This window comes from Somniosus microcephalus, chromosome 1 (assembly GCF_052327205.1).
Source record: "Somniosus microcephalus isolate GS21.2 chromosome 1, FLI_Smic_1.0, whole genome shotgun sequence".
Classification (NCBI taxonomy): domain Eukaryota; kingdom Metazoa; phylum Chordata; class Chondrichthyes; order Squaliformes; family Somniosidae; genus Somniosus; species Somniosus microcephalus.
Window position 1 is genome coordinate 53,495,575 of NC_140987.1, and position 17,697 is coordinate 53,513,271.

General features: G+C 47.9%; 1 protein-coding gene across 1 annotated transcript in view; it reads left to right on the forward strand.

Annotated features, from left to right (window-relative positions):
- Window positions 1–17,697, forward strand: part of snx25 (sorting nexin 25) — a 321,585-nt gene that overhangs the window by 141,993 nt on the left and 161,895 nt on the right. Inside the window, exon 6 of the mRNA XM_085981347.1 lies at window positions 4,805–4,991. Within this exon, the coding sequence (XP_085837473.1) occupies window positions 4,805–4,991 (187 nt within the window). The remainder of the gene's footprint in view (window positions 1–4,804; window positions 4,992–17,697) is intronic.

Sequence of the window (17,697 nt, forward strand, 5' to 3'; positions counted from 1 at the left end):
ACCCCAGCTATTCACAATATATATTAATGATCTAGACAAGGGAACTAGATGTAATATCTCCAAATTTGCAGACGACACAAAGCTGGGTGGGCGTGTGTGCTTTGAGGAGGATGCCGAGAAACTACAGGATGATTTGGACCGGTTGGGTGATTGGGCAGAAGCATGGCAGATGCACTATAACGTGGATAAATGTGAGGTTATCCACTTTGCTGTCAAAAACAGGAAGGCAGATTATTATCTGAATGGCAATAGATTGGGAGAAGAGGAAGTACAACGAGACCCGAGTGTCCTTGTGCACCAGTCGCTGAAGGTAAGCATGCAGGTGCAGCAGGCGGTTAAGAAGGCAAATGGTATGTTGGCCTTCATAGCGAGAGGGTTTGAGTACAGGAACAAGGATGTCTTGCTGCAGTTGTACAGGGCCTTGGTGAGACCACACCTTGAGTATTGTGTGCAGTTTTGGTCGCCTTATCTGAGGAAGGATGTTCTTGGCATGGAGGGAGTGCAGCAAAGATTCACCAGACTGATACCTAGGATGGTAGGAATGCCATATGAGGAGAGATTGGGTCGATTGGGCTTATACTCGCTGGAGTTTAGAAGAATGAGAGTGGATCTCATTGAAACTTATAAAATTCTAACAGGACTAGACAGACTAGATGCAGGAAGGATGTTCCCGATGGCGGGGGAGTCTAGAATCAGGGGTCACAGTCTAAGGATAAGGGGTAAGCCATTTAGGACAGAGATGAGGAGGAATTTCTTCACCCAGAGAGTGGTGAACTTGTGGAATTCTCTACCACAAAAGGCAGTTGAGGCCAATTCATTAAATATATTCAAGAAGGAGTTAGATATATTTCTTAAGGCTAAAGGGATCAAGGGATATGGGGAGAAAGCAGGGATAGGGTACTGAATTTGGACGATCAGCCATGATCTCATTGAATGGCGGAGCAGGCTCGAGGGGCCGAATGGCCTGCTCCTATCTTCTATGTTTCTGTGTGTCCTTCCATGATCCCCAAAAATGGCTTTGAGATCCCATCCCTGTCGCCAAAAATGTCATATATGTGAGTAGAACAAATGAACGACAGAGCCAGGATGAGCTGCTATTTCATGTGCTTGCTTTACTAGGCCAGAGCGAGCTGAGCATGCTTGTAACCAAACCATGTGATAATACGTTACAGCGGCAATGATTGATTTTCCACCCCCCCCCCCCCACCCCCATTTGGGACTGCTTCAAAATACCCTTTCTGTTTGCCAATGACTAAGACCAATTTCCGCAGCGGATAGTCACTTGGTACAGCTGCATATCTCGATCTCTTCTCTTCCGAAAAGACTCTTGGTTGTTGGGTGGGCCTGGCTTTATCTCCTCAACAAAAAATACTGGAAAGGAGAGTCTTGCTTAGTTCGAGCTTTCGGCAGTGACCTCGTGCTTCTGGGCTTGCCTTTCTCAGTCAACGTTACCATGGTTCGAATGGGTTAGAACATAAGAACATATGAAGTAGGAGCAGGAGTAGGCCATTCGGCCCTTCGAGCCTGCTCCGCCATTCAATGCAATCATGGCTGATCATCTGCCATATCCCTTGATGCCTTTACTCGTCAGAAATCTATCGACTTCTGTTTTGAATATACCCAATGACTGAGCCTCCATAGCCCTCTGCGGTAGAAAATGCCAAAGATTCACCACCCTCTGTGTGAATAAATTTCTTCTCATCTCAGTCCTGAATGGCCTACCCTTTATCCTGAGGCTGTGGCCCCTGGTTCTAGACTCCCCAGCCAAGGGAAACATTCTCCCAGCATCCACCCTATCAAGCCCTGTAATAAATTTGTATGCTTCAATGAGATCCCCTCTCATTCTTCTGAATTCAAGAGAATACAGGCCTAGTTTACTCAATGTCTTCTCATATGTTAGTCCCACCATCCCAGGAATCAATCTCGTGAACCTGCATTGCACTCCCTCTATGGCAAGTATATCCTTAGGTAAGGAGACCAAAATTGTACACAGTACTCCAGATGTGGTCTCACCAAGGCCCTATATAATTGGAGTAAGACTTCTTTACTGCTGTATTCAAATCCTCAGGGTTAGGGTTAGTCTTCTTAGGCAGAGTATCATAAGTATCATAAATATGCTCTTTCTAAACATGTTACCAGTTTTGCTTCACATTGTGTGCAGAGGAAATCTTCCCTATGAGTGAGTGTTTTTGTTGTTCGCTACATTAACTGAAATAACCAGGTGACTGTCTATTCTTAGTTGCAACTTTCTTTGCGAGGTTTTTCATACATGGTCACTTGGAAAAAGCTGAGCCAAGCCCAGAGAAGCTATAACTACTCGAAAATGGCTCTGAGTATACGCCTGTGACCCGTGTAAAGAAGTAATATTACTAGAAGCACAGTGGGGTGAAGGCATGTACTTTAAGCTGCAGGTATAACTAACATTCCTGCACATGTATTAGAGGGGGGAAAAATGCATAAAAGCCTGAAAGGGCGTATTAAAGACACAGGACTAATACTATAAAGGGATCTGAGGACATGCCCCCCTGCATTTTGGATTTTAACATGTCTTTGGTGCAGTTTGCAGCATTTTGGATTCTACAATGAACATGAATATTTTTAAAGTTAATAAATGCAGGACCATTTGCTCTCTGCCATATGGAAATTTATATATTTTTAAAAACCAAGCACGAGGGTTTATTTCTAGAGAGATAGAATTGTAAAGTAGTGAAGTTATGCTAAACCTGTATCGAACCTTGGTTAGACCACACTTGGAGTACCACGTACAGTTCTGGTCGCCATATTATAAAAAGGATATAGAGGCACTAGAGAGGGTGCAGAGAAGATTTACAAGGATGATACCAGAAGTGCAAGGGTATACATATCAGGAAAGGATGAACAGGCTGGGTCTCTTCGCTTGAAAAAAGAAGGCTGAGGGGTGACCTAATAGAGGTCTATAAAATTATGAAAGGTTTTGATAGAGTGGGTACAGAGAGAGTGTTTCCACTTGTGGGGAAGAGCATAACTAGAGGCCATCAATATAAGATAGTCACCAAGAAATCAAATAGGGAATTCAGAAGAAACTTCTTTACCCAGAGAGTGGTGAGAATGTGGAACTCGCTACCACAGGGAGTGGTTGAGGCGAATAGTATAGATGTATTTAAGGGGAGGCTGGACAAGCATAAGAGGGTGAAGGGAATAGAGGGTTACGCTGATAGATTTAGATGAGGAAAGAGGGGAGGAGGCTCAAGTGGAGCATAAACGCCGGCATGGACTGGTTGGGCCGAATGGCCTATTTCTGTGCCATATATCCTACGTAATCCTAGATAAAAACTACTTTCAACGGTAGCAGATAATCTAATAGTGGGAGAAGCAACTGTGCAAACGCTGATCATCGGTGTCAAACATCGGTCGGGACATTCATGGTCGGCACGTTTCCATTTATCTTCCATCTAAAGGATTAAATATCTGAGCCTTAGAGTTTCAATAAGGTGGCTTGGAAAAATGAATAAAGCCCTTGCTGTGCAATCAGCTGCAAGAAGGTTCAATCTTGTTTTAACGGTATTGCTCTTTTTAAAAAATTCTTTCTTCTGTTAGTTGATTTATTGTGATCATGCGTGTTGGTTAATTGGACCATCTGCTAATGTAGTGAATCAGAGGATGGAGTTGTATCCTTGCTTGCAGAATCATGTGTTTGGATGAGATGACTCTGCAGCCTACCCTCTCTGGCAGGCTGCTGATGACTTTACCCTCAAACAGATAGGAGCTTCCAGACACCTGCCCAACTAAAGGAAGGAAAATGTCTTCCTTATGAAATGGTTTTCATTTTAACCCTTACATGGCTGTTCGTAAGATCTCCAACAGCCCTAGCCCTTGATAGCACACCGTAGGAGGCTGATGTGTGAACACTTAATGCCTTTATATGAGGGTCATTCTTCCCCTATTTTAACAGAGACCGCAACCAGTTTAAAATCAATGGGTTAATGCTTTCACTAGAATAGAGGAAGGAATTTCATATGACCGTTCATACACAAATATCCCATGGTGCAATTTCAAGTAGCTAACACCATAATGTATGTTTTCCATCATAACATGACTTGGGTCAGAACACATTGGTAAACCCCTTCCACGTCTTAACTTGTGGTTTGCAATGTCTTCTGAACCATTGCAATATAGTAACTGCCTTACTGCTTCAGTCTCGGTTTGTAATAGCAGGGTTCCCTTGTTCTATGCACTTGTGATAAATTAACTTCTGGGAACTCGCGCACTCCTGTTTAATGAAATACATGTAATGGTAAAAATGATTGGCAAGGGCTTTGATCTTGATTGTTTGAGGATGCGTGCATCATGTTGTGTGGCACTGAGCCATGCAGACCAGAATGACTCGGCAGCAATCACTTTAGTTAAGGAAACTCGACGGTGGCGGTGGGCTACAGCAGTGGGTTAGAGAGAGGATACAATTCCTGAGCACTGTCTAAAGATCCCTGGTGCCAGATGTGTGGATATTGGGTGAGGACAGGATTGGGCGATTTTTATTTTTCTCTTTTTTTCCTCCCGCCCCCCTCCCCCCCACGCCACACCCCAGTTCTGTGGTTACATAGTCTCCAACACTCACTGTCTACTCACTCACAGAAGAAAAATTGCTACCTGGATCTGCCAGTGTTTGTGGAATTCATGCCTTTATGAGAGAAGACTTGATAGAGAAACATATACTTTATTGTAATCGTTAGTGTTTGTTCATAATGTGTTTCTAACGATTATCAAATTGGCTCCGTGTTCTGAATTTTGTCCATTCTAAATTCTTGCCTGAATCTATTGTTGACAGTCCTAAAGCCAATGGTGGAACTGCTGAGCGATCCAGACTACATTAATCGAATGCTGCTAACCCAGATGGAACATAGGGAGCAAGTGAATGAGCATCACAAGAAAGCCTACACTTACGCCCCTTCCTACGAGGAGTTCATCAAACTTATCAACAGCAGCTGTGATGTGGAGTTCTTAAAGCAGCTGAGGTAATGGCAACCCATCCACGTTGTCACAGGCAGTTTTTTGGTGATGGTTGTGGCCACTTTGTGATATACCCCTTCCCCTACTTCTTTTAAGACCCTCTTTAAAATCCACCACTGTGACCCAGCTTTGATCTGTTTCTTGGCTCAGCGCCTATTTTCTTGATTATGCTTCTGCAAAGTGCTTTGGGATGTTTTTCTGTGTTAAAGATGCTATATTAATGCAAGTTGTTGTCACTGTTAAAACTGGAGTTGGAGACTCTGGGGTCGTGTTTCCATTCGCTTACGGCAGTAATATCGGCACAATCCGGGCGGAATTGGCTGAACCAGCGCACAAGATCGAGGAATTTTAAACGTAAATGAGTTACGCCCAAAACCATGTGTTTTCCGCCATCTTTTCCGCTGGCTAAGGATTTAGTTTGCCCGAATCAGACCCCACCCACAAGACTGGCTAGGGCCTCAGGTCGACATTGCGAGATTCTGCCAAGTGCGCTGGTTCAGGAAGGCTCTTCAAATTGTGCTCATTTTCTTAGGCGCACAGGCACTACTATTTTGAACTGTCTTCACATCGAAAAATATTTAGGGGTAAAAATTTGGGCGCTACCTTCGCCCAAATTTTAGCGCCACAAAAAGTTGCCGCCCCCGCGGCTGATTTTCCCAGGTAGCGCCCGGAGAGGAGAGGAGGAGAGGGGCCTGGCGCAGCACGTCCCGGTGCTCAGCTGGGCCACCAGGGATCGGGAGTGCTAGCAAACGAGCCCGGCACTCGAGGAGAGCAGCCGGCACCCCGCGGGGGGGCTTCACGGGGGCCAGGGACAGCAACGGTGGCAGGTGCTGGCAGATGGCCAGCAGCAAAAATGGCCGCCCGCCTCCTCCCTTTTAACTAACGCCACCCCGGCCACAGGTAGGCCCCCCCGACCCCGGCGGACATAGTGTCCGGCGGTAAGTCGGGGGGCGCCACCCAATATTATAGCCGGGGTGCTGCGCACGGCGATGACGTCATGCAGACCCGAATGACTCAGGAGCTGAATTTCGAGGGAGGCGTTAGTGGCGTCGCACCCAGGCGCTAGTTGATTTGCGCCCCATTAGCGCCTTAACGGGAGGCGCAAATCAACCGAATTTAGCCCCCCTAAATTTACTAATTAACTGACTAGTGGTGTTTAAAATTATGAAGGATTTAGAGTGAATAAAGAGAAACTATTTTCAATGGCTGAAGGGTCGATAACCAGAGGGCACAGATTTAAGGTGATTGTCAAAAGAACCAGAGGCGACATGAGGAAAAACATTTTTTGTGCAACGAGTGGTTAGGATTTGGAATGCACGGCCTGATAGGGTGGTGGGTACAGATTCAATAGTAGCCTTCAAAAGGGAATTGGTTAACTACTTGAAGGAAAAAAAATTGCAGGAATATGGCGCAGACTCGATGGGCCGAACGGCCTCCTCCTGTGCTGTACTATTCGCTGATTCTAGTGTACACCAATGAAACTATTAAATAAAAACTTTGCTGAACCATTTAAGTCATTTTCGGTGATTTTAAATCGGATTGCTCGCAGGTGGAGGACTGGATACCCTTATTAAAAATGCTTATTTTTGCTGATAAACCCATTTTTAGATGTATTAATAAAACTGCACCAGGTTACCACTCTTAAATACCTCAAGGAATACTTTTAAATGGAAAGAAAAACAAATGAAACAGTTGCGTTCTATTACGCTGCCCGATTGCACTGGTTCGTGGAAGATTTAACGTTTGCGATTATGCAAATGAATTTTAGTGGAAACTTGAACTGTAACCTAACCAGTGCAATTTTAGGCACAATTTCCCGATTGCGCCCAAAGCAGAAACCCTACCAGCAATGGTTTTATCTTTGAAATTCTCCATTGTGAACGCTAAACCTTAGTGTGCTATTGGAAGTTGCAGGTTATAAGGGAGGGAGAGGAAAAATCAACCGATAGGTCATTTTTAAGTTGATACGGTCCACCTCCTCGGTGGCCAATGACAGGCCTAAGGACAGTTGAGGAATGTTGTCATGACTTTGGGTGAATTGGACAGGCTAAAAGAGAAGAGAAATTGACACACAATATTTAGGCTTCAAAAATAAAGCCACAAAACAGGAAGATTTGCATTTCTATAGCGCCTTTCACAAACTCGGCACGTCCCAAAGTGCTTTACAGCCAATGAAGTACTTTTTGGAAGTGTAGTCACTGTTGTAATGTAGGAAATGTGGCGGCCAATTTGCGCACAGCAAGCTCCCACAAACAGCAATGTGATGATGACCAGATATGAAATGTGAAGCATTTTGTAATCTAATTTTCAGTGTATTGAGGGGTTTTTGATGGCTTTCAAAGAAAGTGTAATGGGATGTGAAACTGGTCTAAGTTCACAGGCTGCTGAAATGCACCCAGACTGTGGTTGGAATAGCAAGTTACAGCAAGTGGTGGCTGAAATCTAAGGAGTGATCGAGGGAACTATGTGTAGTGTGCAAACTCCAACTGAAAACTGAGTGAGAGACCTACAGTGGTGTTCCAATAAGGGATTTCTTAGTCTTCTGACCCTCTCTTTAAAACAAAAAATGCTGAGGAGGAGCTGGAAATTGAAAGTAAAGGTTGTGTCGGGTTCTCAAAGCTGATTGCTAAATTGACTCTTGTTCAAATGGATTGTTCCTTCATTTTATTCACTTCCTGTTTTATTCACTTCTTATTTAATTAGACAGCTGTACAGGAATATTACTGTTATTCTGCATCAAAATTCCTCTCCCCTCTCTCCCTTCCCTTCCATTTCCCTCCTCCCTTCCAAGTGAAAGATTTTATTAAACACAAACCCTGTTTTTTTTTTTTGTTGTGTTAGCAATAGAGTTGGTTTGATCGAGGAAGACTTAATGATGTTTGTCATACTCAGGTACCAGGAACAGCTAGTGAAGGTGCAAATTAAAAATTGTTTTTCAACCCTTGGTTTATTTAGTGCAGAAAATGAGTGGCCCTGTTGATGAGTACTGACCTGTGAAAAAACCTGTGATAACTCTGATGTCACTGAGGGATTTGTGGATTAGCTGAGGCAGTGTCTCGAATGGGATGTGTTGTAATCTGCTGTTCACTGACTCTTTTATTAATGCAGCTCGTGGTTTTAATAAGAATCTTGGGTCATGGGTAGCGACAAGGAGAAAGCTCCATTGAGATCTGTTGGATGATCCACAATACATGTACATCGAATCATAGAACAGTTACAGCACAGAAGGAGGCCATTCGGCCCGTCGAGCCCATGCCGGCTCTTTGCAGGAGCACTTCAGCTAGTCCCACTCCCCCGCCCTTTCCCCATAGCCCTGCAATTTTTTTCTTTCAGGTACTGATCCAATTCCCTTTTTTGAAAGCCACGATTGAATCTGCCTCCACTACCCTTTCAAGCAGTGCATTCCAGATTCTAACCACTCGCTGCGTAAAAATGTTTTTCGTCACTTGGTCGCCTTTGGTTCTTCTGTCAATCACCTTAAATCTGTGCCCTCAGGTTCTCGACCCTTCCGCCAATGGGAACAGTTTCTCTCTCTCTACTCTGTCTAGACCCCTCATGATTTTGAACACCTCGATCAAATCTTCTCTGCTCTAAGGAGAGCAACTCCAGCTTCTCCAGTCTATCCACGTAGCTGAAGTCCCTCATCGCTGGAACCATTCTTGTAAATCTCCTCTGCACCCTCTGTAAGGCCTTCACATCCTTCCTAAAGTACGGTGCCCAGAATTGGGCGCAATACTCCAGTTGAGGACGAACCAATGTTTTATAAAGGTGGTTCATAACTTCCTTGCATTTGTACTCTATGCCTCTATTTATGAAGCCCAGGATCCCGTATGCTTTTTTAACTGCTTTCTCATCCTGCCCTGCCACCTTCAACGATTTGTGCACATATACCCCAGGTCTCTCTGTTCATGCACCCCCTTTAGAATTGTACCCTTTAGTTTATATTGCCTCTCCTCGTTCTTCCCACCAACATGCTTTCACTTTGCTGTGGAACTCATCATTGCGTACCATATATGATTGATTCCAAATTATTATTTTAAATCTCAGTATATCTTTAAAGAAACCTGGTTCGGCCTATATGTGACTCCAGTCCCAAACTAATGTGGTTGACTCTTAGTGCCCTCTGAAGTGGCCTAGCAAGCCAACTCCGTTGTATTAAACCGCTGCCTTCGCAGGACAACAAGGATGGGCAATAAATGCCGGCCTCGCCAGCGACCTTCACAACCCGAGAATCCATTTTTTTTCAATAAGGAGAACTTGCAGACCCAGAAAAGAAACTGGTTCTACAAGAGATTCAGGAATAAGAGAGCTGGATTTAGCAGCGGACGAACAGTCTCCCAAAATTCAAATTAAAACAAAGCTGATATAAAAGAAGCTTGAGAGTTGTTATAGGGTGACACTTTTTCCTATATAGGTAGACAACAGGTTTTACTTGGATGCAACACCTGCCCTTTTACCTCCTCCCTTCCCACTGTCCAGGGCTCCAAACACTCCTTCCAGGTGAAACAGCGATTTACTTGTACTTCTTGCAATGAGTATACTGTATTTGCTTCTCACGATGCGGTCACCTCTACACTGGGGTGACCAAACGCAGATTGGGTGACCGCTTTGCGGAACACCTCCGTTCAGTCCGTAAGGGTGACCCCGAGCTTCCGGACGCCTGTCACTTTAATTCTCCGCTCCAGTCCCACTCGGACCTCACCGCCCTCGGCCTCTTATACTGTTCCAATGAAGCTCGAGGAACAGCCCCTCATCTTTCGATTAGGCATTTTACAGCCTTCTGGACTCAACATCGAGTTCAACAATTTCAGACGATAACCTCTGCCCTTATCATTTTTTTCCCTCTCACATGGCAGCTGTGTTTCATTCTGCCAGTGCCATTTACACTTCATCTAGAGTCATCTTTTGTTTCTTAACTTGTCCTATTACCATCTCCTTTTGCCTTGTGATATACCTATCAATTCATTCAATGAAAAGCGACGAGTTAAGATAGTAACTATAGGTTTTTATTGGCTAAATAACAGAGCCCACCCTCGTGGGTGATCGGGTCCAACAAGGAGGAATACCAGCCAGTCGACCACCTTTATACCTGGGCAAGCAGGCGGAGCCATGGGCGGAGTCAGCTGTGGTCAGCCCAGGTATAACAGCGTGACAAGTGGTGACCTTGTGTAGTGATACAACAGTGTAAACAGTGATAACCATAGTGTAACGATATAAACATAGTGTAACGATAGTGAACGATAAAAGTGGTTTACCACATTCATCCCTTGTTTAAATTTGAGTCCGGCGGGGTGAAGTGTACTACCAGTTCGGGTATGTCAGTCTGCCCGGAGGCCTCGTAAGTCTTTCTGATCGGCGCAGCAGCGGCGGCGGTGGTGCAGTATCCGATGTTAATGCTGGTGGTCGGCGAAGGCTCGTGGGGTTCCGGCATGCCGTCTACCTGGGCTGGATTTGGGGGGGTGGTGGGGGGTAACGGTGGTGTCTCAGGGGTGCCCGAGGGTGCAAGGTCTCGTAAGGAGACTGTGTCCTCCCGCCCGTCTGGGTATGCCACATAGGCGTACTAGGGGTTGGCGTGCAGGAGGTCCACCCTCCCGACCAGGGGGTCCGTTTTATGGGCCCTCACGTGCTTTCGCAGCAAGACGGGCCCCGGAGAAGTCAGCCATATTGGTAACGAGGTTCCCGTAGTCGACTTCCTGGGGAAAACAAACATTCGTTCATGGGGGGTGGCGTTAATGGCCGTGCAAAGCAGTGACCGGATGGAATGCAGCGCTGCCGGGAGGACTTCCTGCCAGCGAGAGGTTGGGAGGCCCTTAGACTTTAAGGCTAAGAGAACGGCCTTCCAGACAGTCGCGTTCTCTCTTTCCACCTGGCCGTTCCCTCGGGGGTTGTAGCTGGTGGTCCTGCTTGCAGCAATACCTCTCGCTAGTAGGAACTGGCGAAGTTCCTCGCTCATGAAGGATGAGCCCCGGTCGCTATGTATATAGTTCGGGAACCCGAACAAGGCGAAGAGGTCGTTCAGGCATTTGATGACCATGGTACTGGTCATGTCTGGGCAGGGGAAGGCAAAGGGGAAACGGGAGTACTCATCAATGATGTTGAGGAAGTACACATTACGGTCAGAGGACGGGAGGGGCCCCTTAAAATCGATGCTCAAGCGCTCGAAGGGGCGGGTGGCTTTGATCAGGCTTGCTCTGTCCGGCCTAAAGAAATGCGGTTTGCATTCGGCACAGGTTTGGCAGTTCCTGGTCATGGTCCTGACCTCCTCGATGGAGTAGGGCAGGTTGCGGGCCTTAATGAAGTGGTAAAGTCTGGTGACCCCGGGGTGGCAGAGGTCGTTGTGGAGGGTCTGCAGTCTATCAATTTGCGCATTGGCGCATGTACTTCGTGATAGAGCATCTGGGGGTTCGTTCAGTTTACCAGGCTGGTACAAGATATCATAATCATAGGTGGAGAGCTCGATTCTCCACCTCAAGATCTTGTCGTTCTTGATTTTGCCCCTAAAAGCGACCGAACGCTGGTCGGTGAGGAGGGTAAATCGTTTGCCTGCCAGGTAATGCCTCCAGCGTCGTACTGCCTCCACGATCGCCTGGGCCTCCTTCTCGACCGAAGAGTGTCGGACCTCAGGGCCCTGGAGGGTCCTTGAGAAGAAGGCCACAGGTCTCCCCGCCTGGTTAAGGGTTGCAGCTAGGGCGAAGTCGGATGCATCGCTCTCCACTTGGAAAGGGATAGACTCATCCACCGCATGCATTGTGGCCTTAGCAATGTCTCCCTTTATGAGGGAGAAGGCTGCGCACGCTTCTGCCGTCAGGGGGAAGGAGGTGGACTTCATGAGGGGTCTGGCTTTGTCCGCATAATTCGGCACCCATTGGGCATAGTAGGCGAAGAGCCCCAGGGTTCTCTTCAGCGCCTTTGGACAGTGGGGGAGGGGAAGCTCCATGAGGGGGCGCATTCTTTCGGGGTCGGGGCCGATGACTCCGTTCTCTACTACGCAGCCGAGGATGGCGAGACGCGAGGTGTTAAACACACATTTCTCCTTATTGTAAGTGAGGTCCAGCCGTTGGGCCGTACGGAGGAATTTCTCCAGATTAACATCGTGGTCCTGCTGGTCGCGGCAGCAGATGGTGACATTATCTAGATAAGGGAACGTGGCCTGCAGCCCGTTCTGGTCAACCATCCGGTCCATCTCCCTTTGGAAGACCGAAACCCCGTTGGTGACGCCGAAGGGAACCCTAAGGAAGTGGTAGAGGCGGCCATTCGCCTCGAAGGCGGTATACTGGCGGTCCTCAGGGCGGATAGGGAGTTGGTGATAGGCCGACTTAAGGTCGATGGTAGAGAAAACCCGGTACTGTGCAATCTGATTGACCATATCAGATATGCGGGGAAGGGGGTATGCGTCCAGCTGGGTGTACCGGTTTATGGTTTGGCTGTAGTCGATGACCAGGCGGTTTTTATTGCCGGTCTTAACGACTACGACCTGGGCACGCCAGGGGCTGTTGCTCCTCTCGATGATGCCCTCCTTCAGGAGACACTGCACCTCAGAGCTAATAAAAGCTCTGTCCCCGGCGCTGTACCGCCTGCTCTTGGTGGCGACGGATTTACAGTCGCGGGTGAGGTTAGCGAACAGGGAGGGGGGCGGGACCTTGAGGGTGGATAGGCCGCAGGTGGTACGCGGTGGGCGGTTTAAAGGCTGCTGGTTGTCGACTGTGAGTGGGGGGAGGGGTCCACCGTATGCCAAAGTGACACTTTGAAGGTGGGATTGGAAGTCCAGCCCTAGTAGGACGACAGCGCAGAGCTGGGGCAGGGCGAGGAGTTTAAAATTTTTATACTCCGTGCCCCTAACCGACAGGGTCACAACACAGTAGCCGCTGATGTCTGTAGAATGGGACCTCGACGCCATCGAGATCCGGTTGCGCGTTGGCCGGACAGTGAGGGAGTAGTGGCTCACCGTGTCTGGATGGATGAAACTCTCCGTGCTTCCGCTGTCGAACAGGCAGGTCGTGGCGTGGCCGTTTACTTTGATGTCCATCATGGACTTGGACAGGTGATGCGGGCGAGCTTGGTCCAGTGTGACGGAGGCTAGTGTATGGCTGAGCGAGCTGCTGTAGTCTGCGGGTGAGGCGGTGGTTGGGTCTGGAGACAAGGCGGCGGTCGAGTGTGGTGGACAAAATGGCGGCGCCCACGACGTTGAATAAAATGGTGGAGAAGATGGCCGCCCCCACAACTCACATGAGGCACTGCTGGCGTCGGTGGCCTTGATCAAAGATGGCCGCCCCCACGACTCACACGAGGGGATACTGGCATCTGTGGCCTTGATGAAAGATGGCCGCCCCCACAACTCGCATGAGGCACTGCTGGCGTCTGTGGCTCTCCCCCTGCAGGCCTTCGCGAAGTGGCCTTTCTTGTGGCAGTCGGAGCAAGTCGCGTTTCTTGCAGGGCAGCGCGTCCTCGGGTGTTTCGCCTGGCCACAGAAGAAGCAGCCGGCGGCCCGATCGCGGGGCTCCGATGTCGCAGCCGGTACCGGGGGTGGCGGTCCCGATCGGTTCTGGGACGCCGACGCTGAGGTAGGTCCCAGAGGCGGCGGTGCGAGGGGTATTGCGGCCGGGGTCGGGCCCGAGTCCCAGGGTCGCGCAACACAGTACCTTGAGTACGCCTCGAGGTCCCGATGGGCCACTCCCAGAGAGCGAGCGAGGGCTGCAGTTGTATTCAGGTCGAGGTCCTTTGATTCGAGCAGTCTTTGCCATGAGTAGTCGGACCGAAGGCCTTTCACGAAGGCATCGCGGATATTCCCTTCAGTATTTTCTGCAGCCGTTACAGCTTTAAAGTCACAGTCCCTGCCGAGTGTTTGTAGCGCCCGTAAAAATTCATCTACAGACTCTCCTGGCTGTTGCGAGCGGGATCTTAGGAGATGTCTGGCATACATAGAATTTACCGGGCTCCGGTACTGCTCTTTCAGCAGGTTGAGGGCGTCCTCGTATGTAGCAAGGTCCCGGATGAATGCAAATACTTTAGGGCTCACCTGGGCGGTCAGAACTCTTAGTTTGGATCCCGGAGGCACGCCGGATTCTCCCAGGTAGGATTCGAAACAGCTCAGCCATTGTTCGAAGTCGAGGGCTGAGTTCGCTGCCTGTGGGTTTAGATCCAGGTACGGCGGTCGGAGGGCTCGCAGCCAGGCCGGCTGCTGTGGCTGTTGTAGCTGGCCGTTTGGCTGGTCGTTTGGCTGCTCCGATCCACTCATTTCAAAATTTAGCCAATAAAATTGATATACCTATCAATTCATTCAATGAAAAGCGACGAGTTAAGATCGTAACTATAGGTTTTTATTGGCTAAATAACAGAGCCCACCCTCGTGGGTGATCGGGTCCAACAAGGAGGAATACCAGCCAGGCGACCACCTTTATACCTGGGCAAGCAGGCGGAGCCATGGGCGGAGTCAGCTGTGGTCAGCCCAGGTATAACAGCGTGACAAGAGGTGACCTTGTGTAGTGATACAACAGTGTAAACAGTGATAACCATAGTGTAACGATATAAACATAGTGTAACGATAGTGAACGATAAAAGTGGTTTACCACACCTTGCACCATCATCCCTTTTGCCTTTTAATCTCTCCTGCCTTCGATCCTATCACAGACCTTCCCTTTTGTTCTTTCCTTCCCCCCCCCCCCCACCCTTTCCCTACCCCTACACTTGCTTAAAAACCTGTTACATCTCCAACTTTTTCCAGTTCTGACGAAGGGTCATCGACCTGAAACGTTAACTTTGCTTCTCTCTCTACAGATGCTGCCTGACCTGCTGAGTATTGCCAGCATTTTCTGTTTTTATAACAGGTTTTACTTGTCTGGGTTTTTGGAGTGTGTTGTTTCATTTTTAATCCGGTAGGAGGGAAGATTGTGTTTGTTCCTCCCTCCTCTGAGTTAGGTAAAATCTATAGAATAAAATAAAGCAATGTTTGAATTGAAGGTGTGATATTTTGAGACCAACCCTTTCTTTGAATGCAGAAGGCTGTGCTGGTGCTATTAAGGGCCTCTGATACGTTACCACCACGAGTGCAACACAGAAGCAGTTTCTTTCAGGATAGTTGTGGGGATTAGTCAATCAATTGCATGTCATCTAAATTTTAACTGCAGAAAGTCACTGAGCGTTTGTTACTTGAATACGTACTGTGATTATCCAGCTGACCTGGTGTGACCCAAGATTGAACAAGTCTAAGCATTTCGAGGCAAACAGATTCTCCGAACACCGTAAGCGTGTGATTGTAATTTGAAGTCTTGCTTTACCATTGGTGTCCTTAACAATGTAATGAAAATGCTATATGAGGATTGTTGTGAGATTGAAAGAGGCTGTAATCTTTAAACAAAGGAATTGATTATAAAAGCATATTTGGCTACAAATTGGAGTATCTATTTCTCTGAAGAAGCTGGTGTATGTTAAGGCTGGGATATAAATTGTTACCTATTTTGTGGTAAATTAATAGTTTTGAATTCCCAAAAGGTTTACAGAGCAACAACAACTTATATTTCTATAGTGCCTTTAACATAGTAAAACTTCCCAAGATGCTTCACAAGAGCGTTATCAAACAAAATTTGACACCGAGCCACATAAGGAGTTATTAGGGCAAAGAGGTAGGTTTTTAAGGAGCGGCCTAAAGGAGGAAAGTGAGGTAGAGAGGCGGAGTGGTTTAGGGAGGGAATTCCAGAGCTTGGGGCCTAGGCAGCATAAGGCACGGCTGCCAATGGTTCAGCGATTAAAATCACGGATGCTCAAGAGTCCAGAATTGGAGGAGCGCAGATATCTCCGGGTTGTAGGACTGGAGGGGTTTAGAGATAGGGAGGGGCAAGGCCATGGAGGAATTTTGAAAACAAAGATGAGAATTTTAAAATTGAGGTGTTGCTTAACTGGAAGCCAATGTAGGTCAGTGAGCACATGGGGAATTGGGGGAATGGGATTTGGTGCGAGTTAGGACACGGGCAACTGGGTTGTGCATGACCTCAAGTTTACATAGGGTAGAATGTGGGAGGCCAGCCAGGAGTGAGTTAGAATAGTCGAGCCTAGAGGCATGGATGTGGGTTTCAGCAGCAGATGAGCTGAGGCAGGGGCGGAGACTGGTGATGTTATGGAGGTGGAAATAGGCGGTCTTAGTTATGCTGCAGATGTGTGGTCGGAAGCTCATTTCAGGGTCACATATGACACCAAGGTTGCGAACAGTCTGGTTCAGCCTCAGACAGATGTTAGGGAGAGGGATGGAGTTGGTGGCTGGGGAACGGAGTTTGCGGCGGGGACCGAAAACAATGGCTTCGGTCTTCCCAATATTTAATTGGAGAAAATTTTACAAGACAAGCAGTCTGACAATTTAGAGACTCTGGAGGGGGTGAGAGAAGTGGTGGTGAGGTAGAGCTGGGTATCATCAGCATACATGTTGAAATTGACGCTGTGTTTTCAGATGATGTCGCCAAGCGACAACATGTAGATGAGAAATAGGAGTGGAACCAAGGATAGATCCTTGGGGGGACACCAGAGGTAACGATGCGGGAGCAGGAAGAGAAACCATTGCAAGTGATTCTCTGGCTACAATTAGATAGATAAGAATGGAACCAGGCGAGTGCAGTCCAACCCATCTGGACGGCGTTGGAGGAGGAGGAGGAGGAGGACGATGGAGTGGTCAACTGTGTCGAAGGCACAGGATGGAGTGGTCAACAAGTCGAGAAGGACGAGGAGGGATAGCTTACCTTTGTCACAGTCAATGTAATTTGTGACTTTAATGTTTTGGTACTGTGGCAGGGGCAGAAACCTGATTGGAGGGATTCAAACATGGACATCCGGGAAAGATGAGCACAGATTTGGGAGGCGACAACATGTTCAAGGACTTTGGAGAGGAAAGGGAGGTTGGAGATGGGGTGGTAGTTTGCAAGGACTGCGGAGTCGAGGGTTGGTTTTTTGAGAGGGGTGATGATGGCAGATTTGAAGGGGAGGGACAGTACCTGAGGAGAGAGAACCATTAACAATGTCAGCTAACGTGGGAGCCAGAAAAGGAAGTTAGGTGGTCAGCAGTTTAGTAGGAATAAGTTCGAGGGAGCAGGAAACGGGTCTCATGAACAAGATGAGCACAGCGAGGTGATGAGGGGAGATCGGTGCGAAACTGGAGAAAGATGTGAGTTCAGGGCTGGGGCAGGGGGTAACCTTAGAGGAAGTTTGGCCCAGTGGGCTAGGGGAAGGAAGGGAAGTGGCAGAGGCAGCTGATCGGATGGTCTCAATCTTGGAGACAAAGAAGTCCATGAGCTCCTCGCACTTGTCGGAGGTGAAGGTGGAGGAGACGGGAGAGGGGTTTAAAAAGACAGTTAGCAGGAGAGAATAGAAGCCGGGGGTTATCCTTTGCATTCCAGAATGATCCTGGAATAGTGAGCAGTTTTGGCAGATGAGAGCAGGACCTGATGATGCTTTATGTGGTCCAGCCAGATCTGGCGGTGAATGACTAAACCAGTTGTCCGCCATATCTGTTCAAGTCTGAGTCCCTTGGACTTAACGGAGCGAGATGAGGGCTGTACCAGGGCGAACAGCTAGGGTGAGAGAGAGTCATTGTTTTAATAGGGACTAGGGTATCAACGGTGGTGGTGAAGGTGTGGTTGAGCAGATCGGTAGCTGCAGAAATATCGTGGTGACTGGAGGGCCAAAGGCTGGACAGTTGGGATTTTGAAAGTGTAGTTGTAAGCAAGTTGG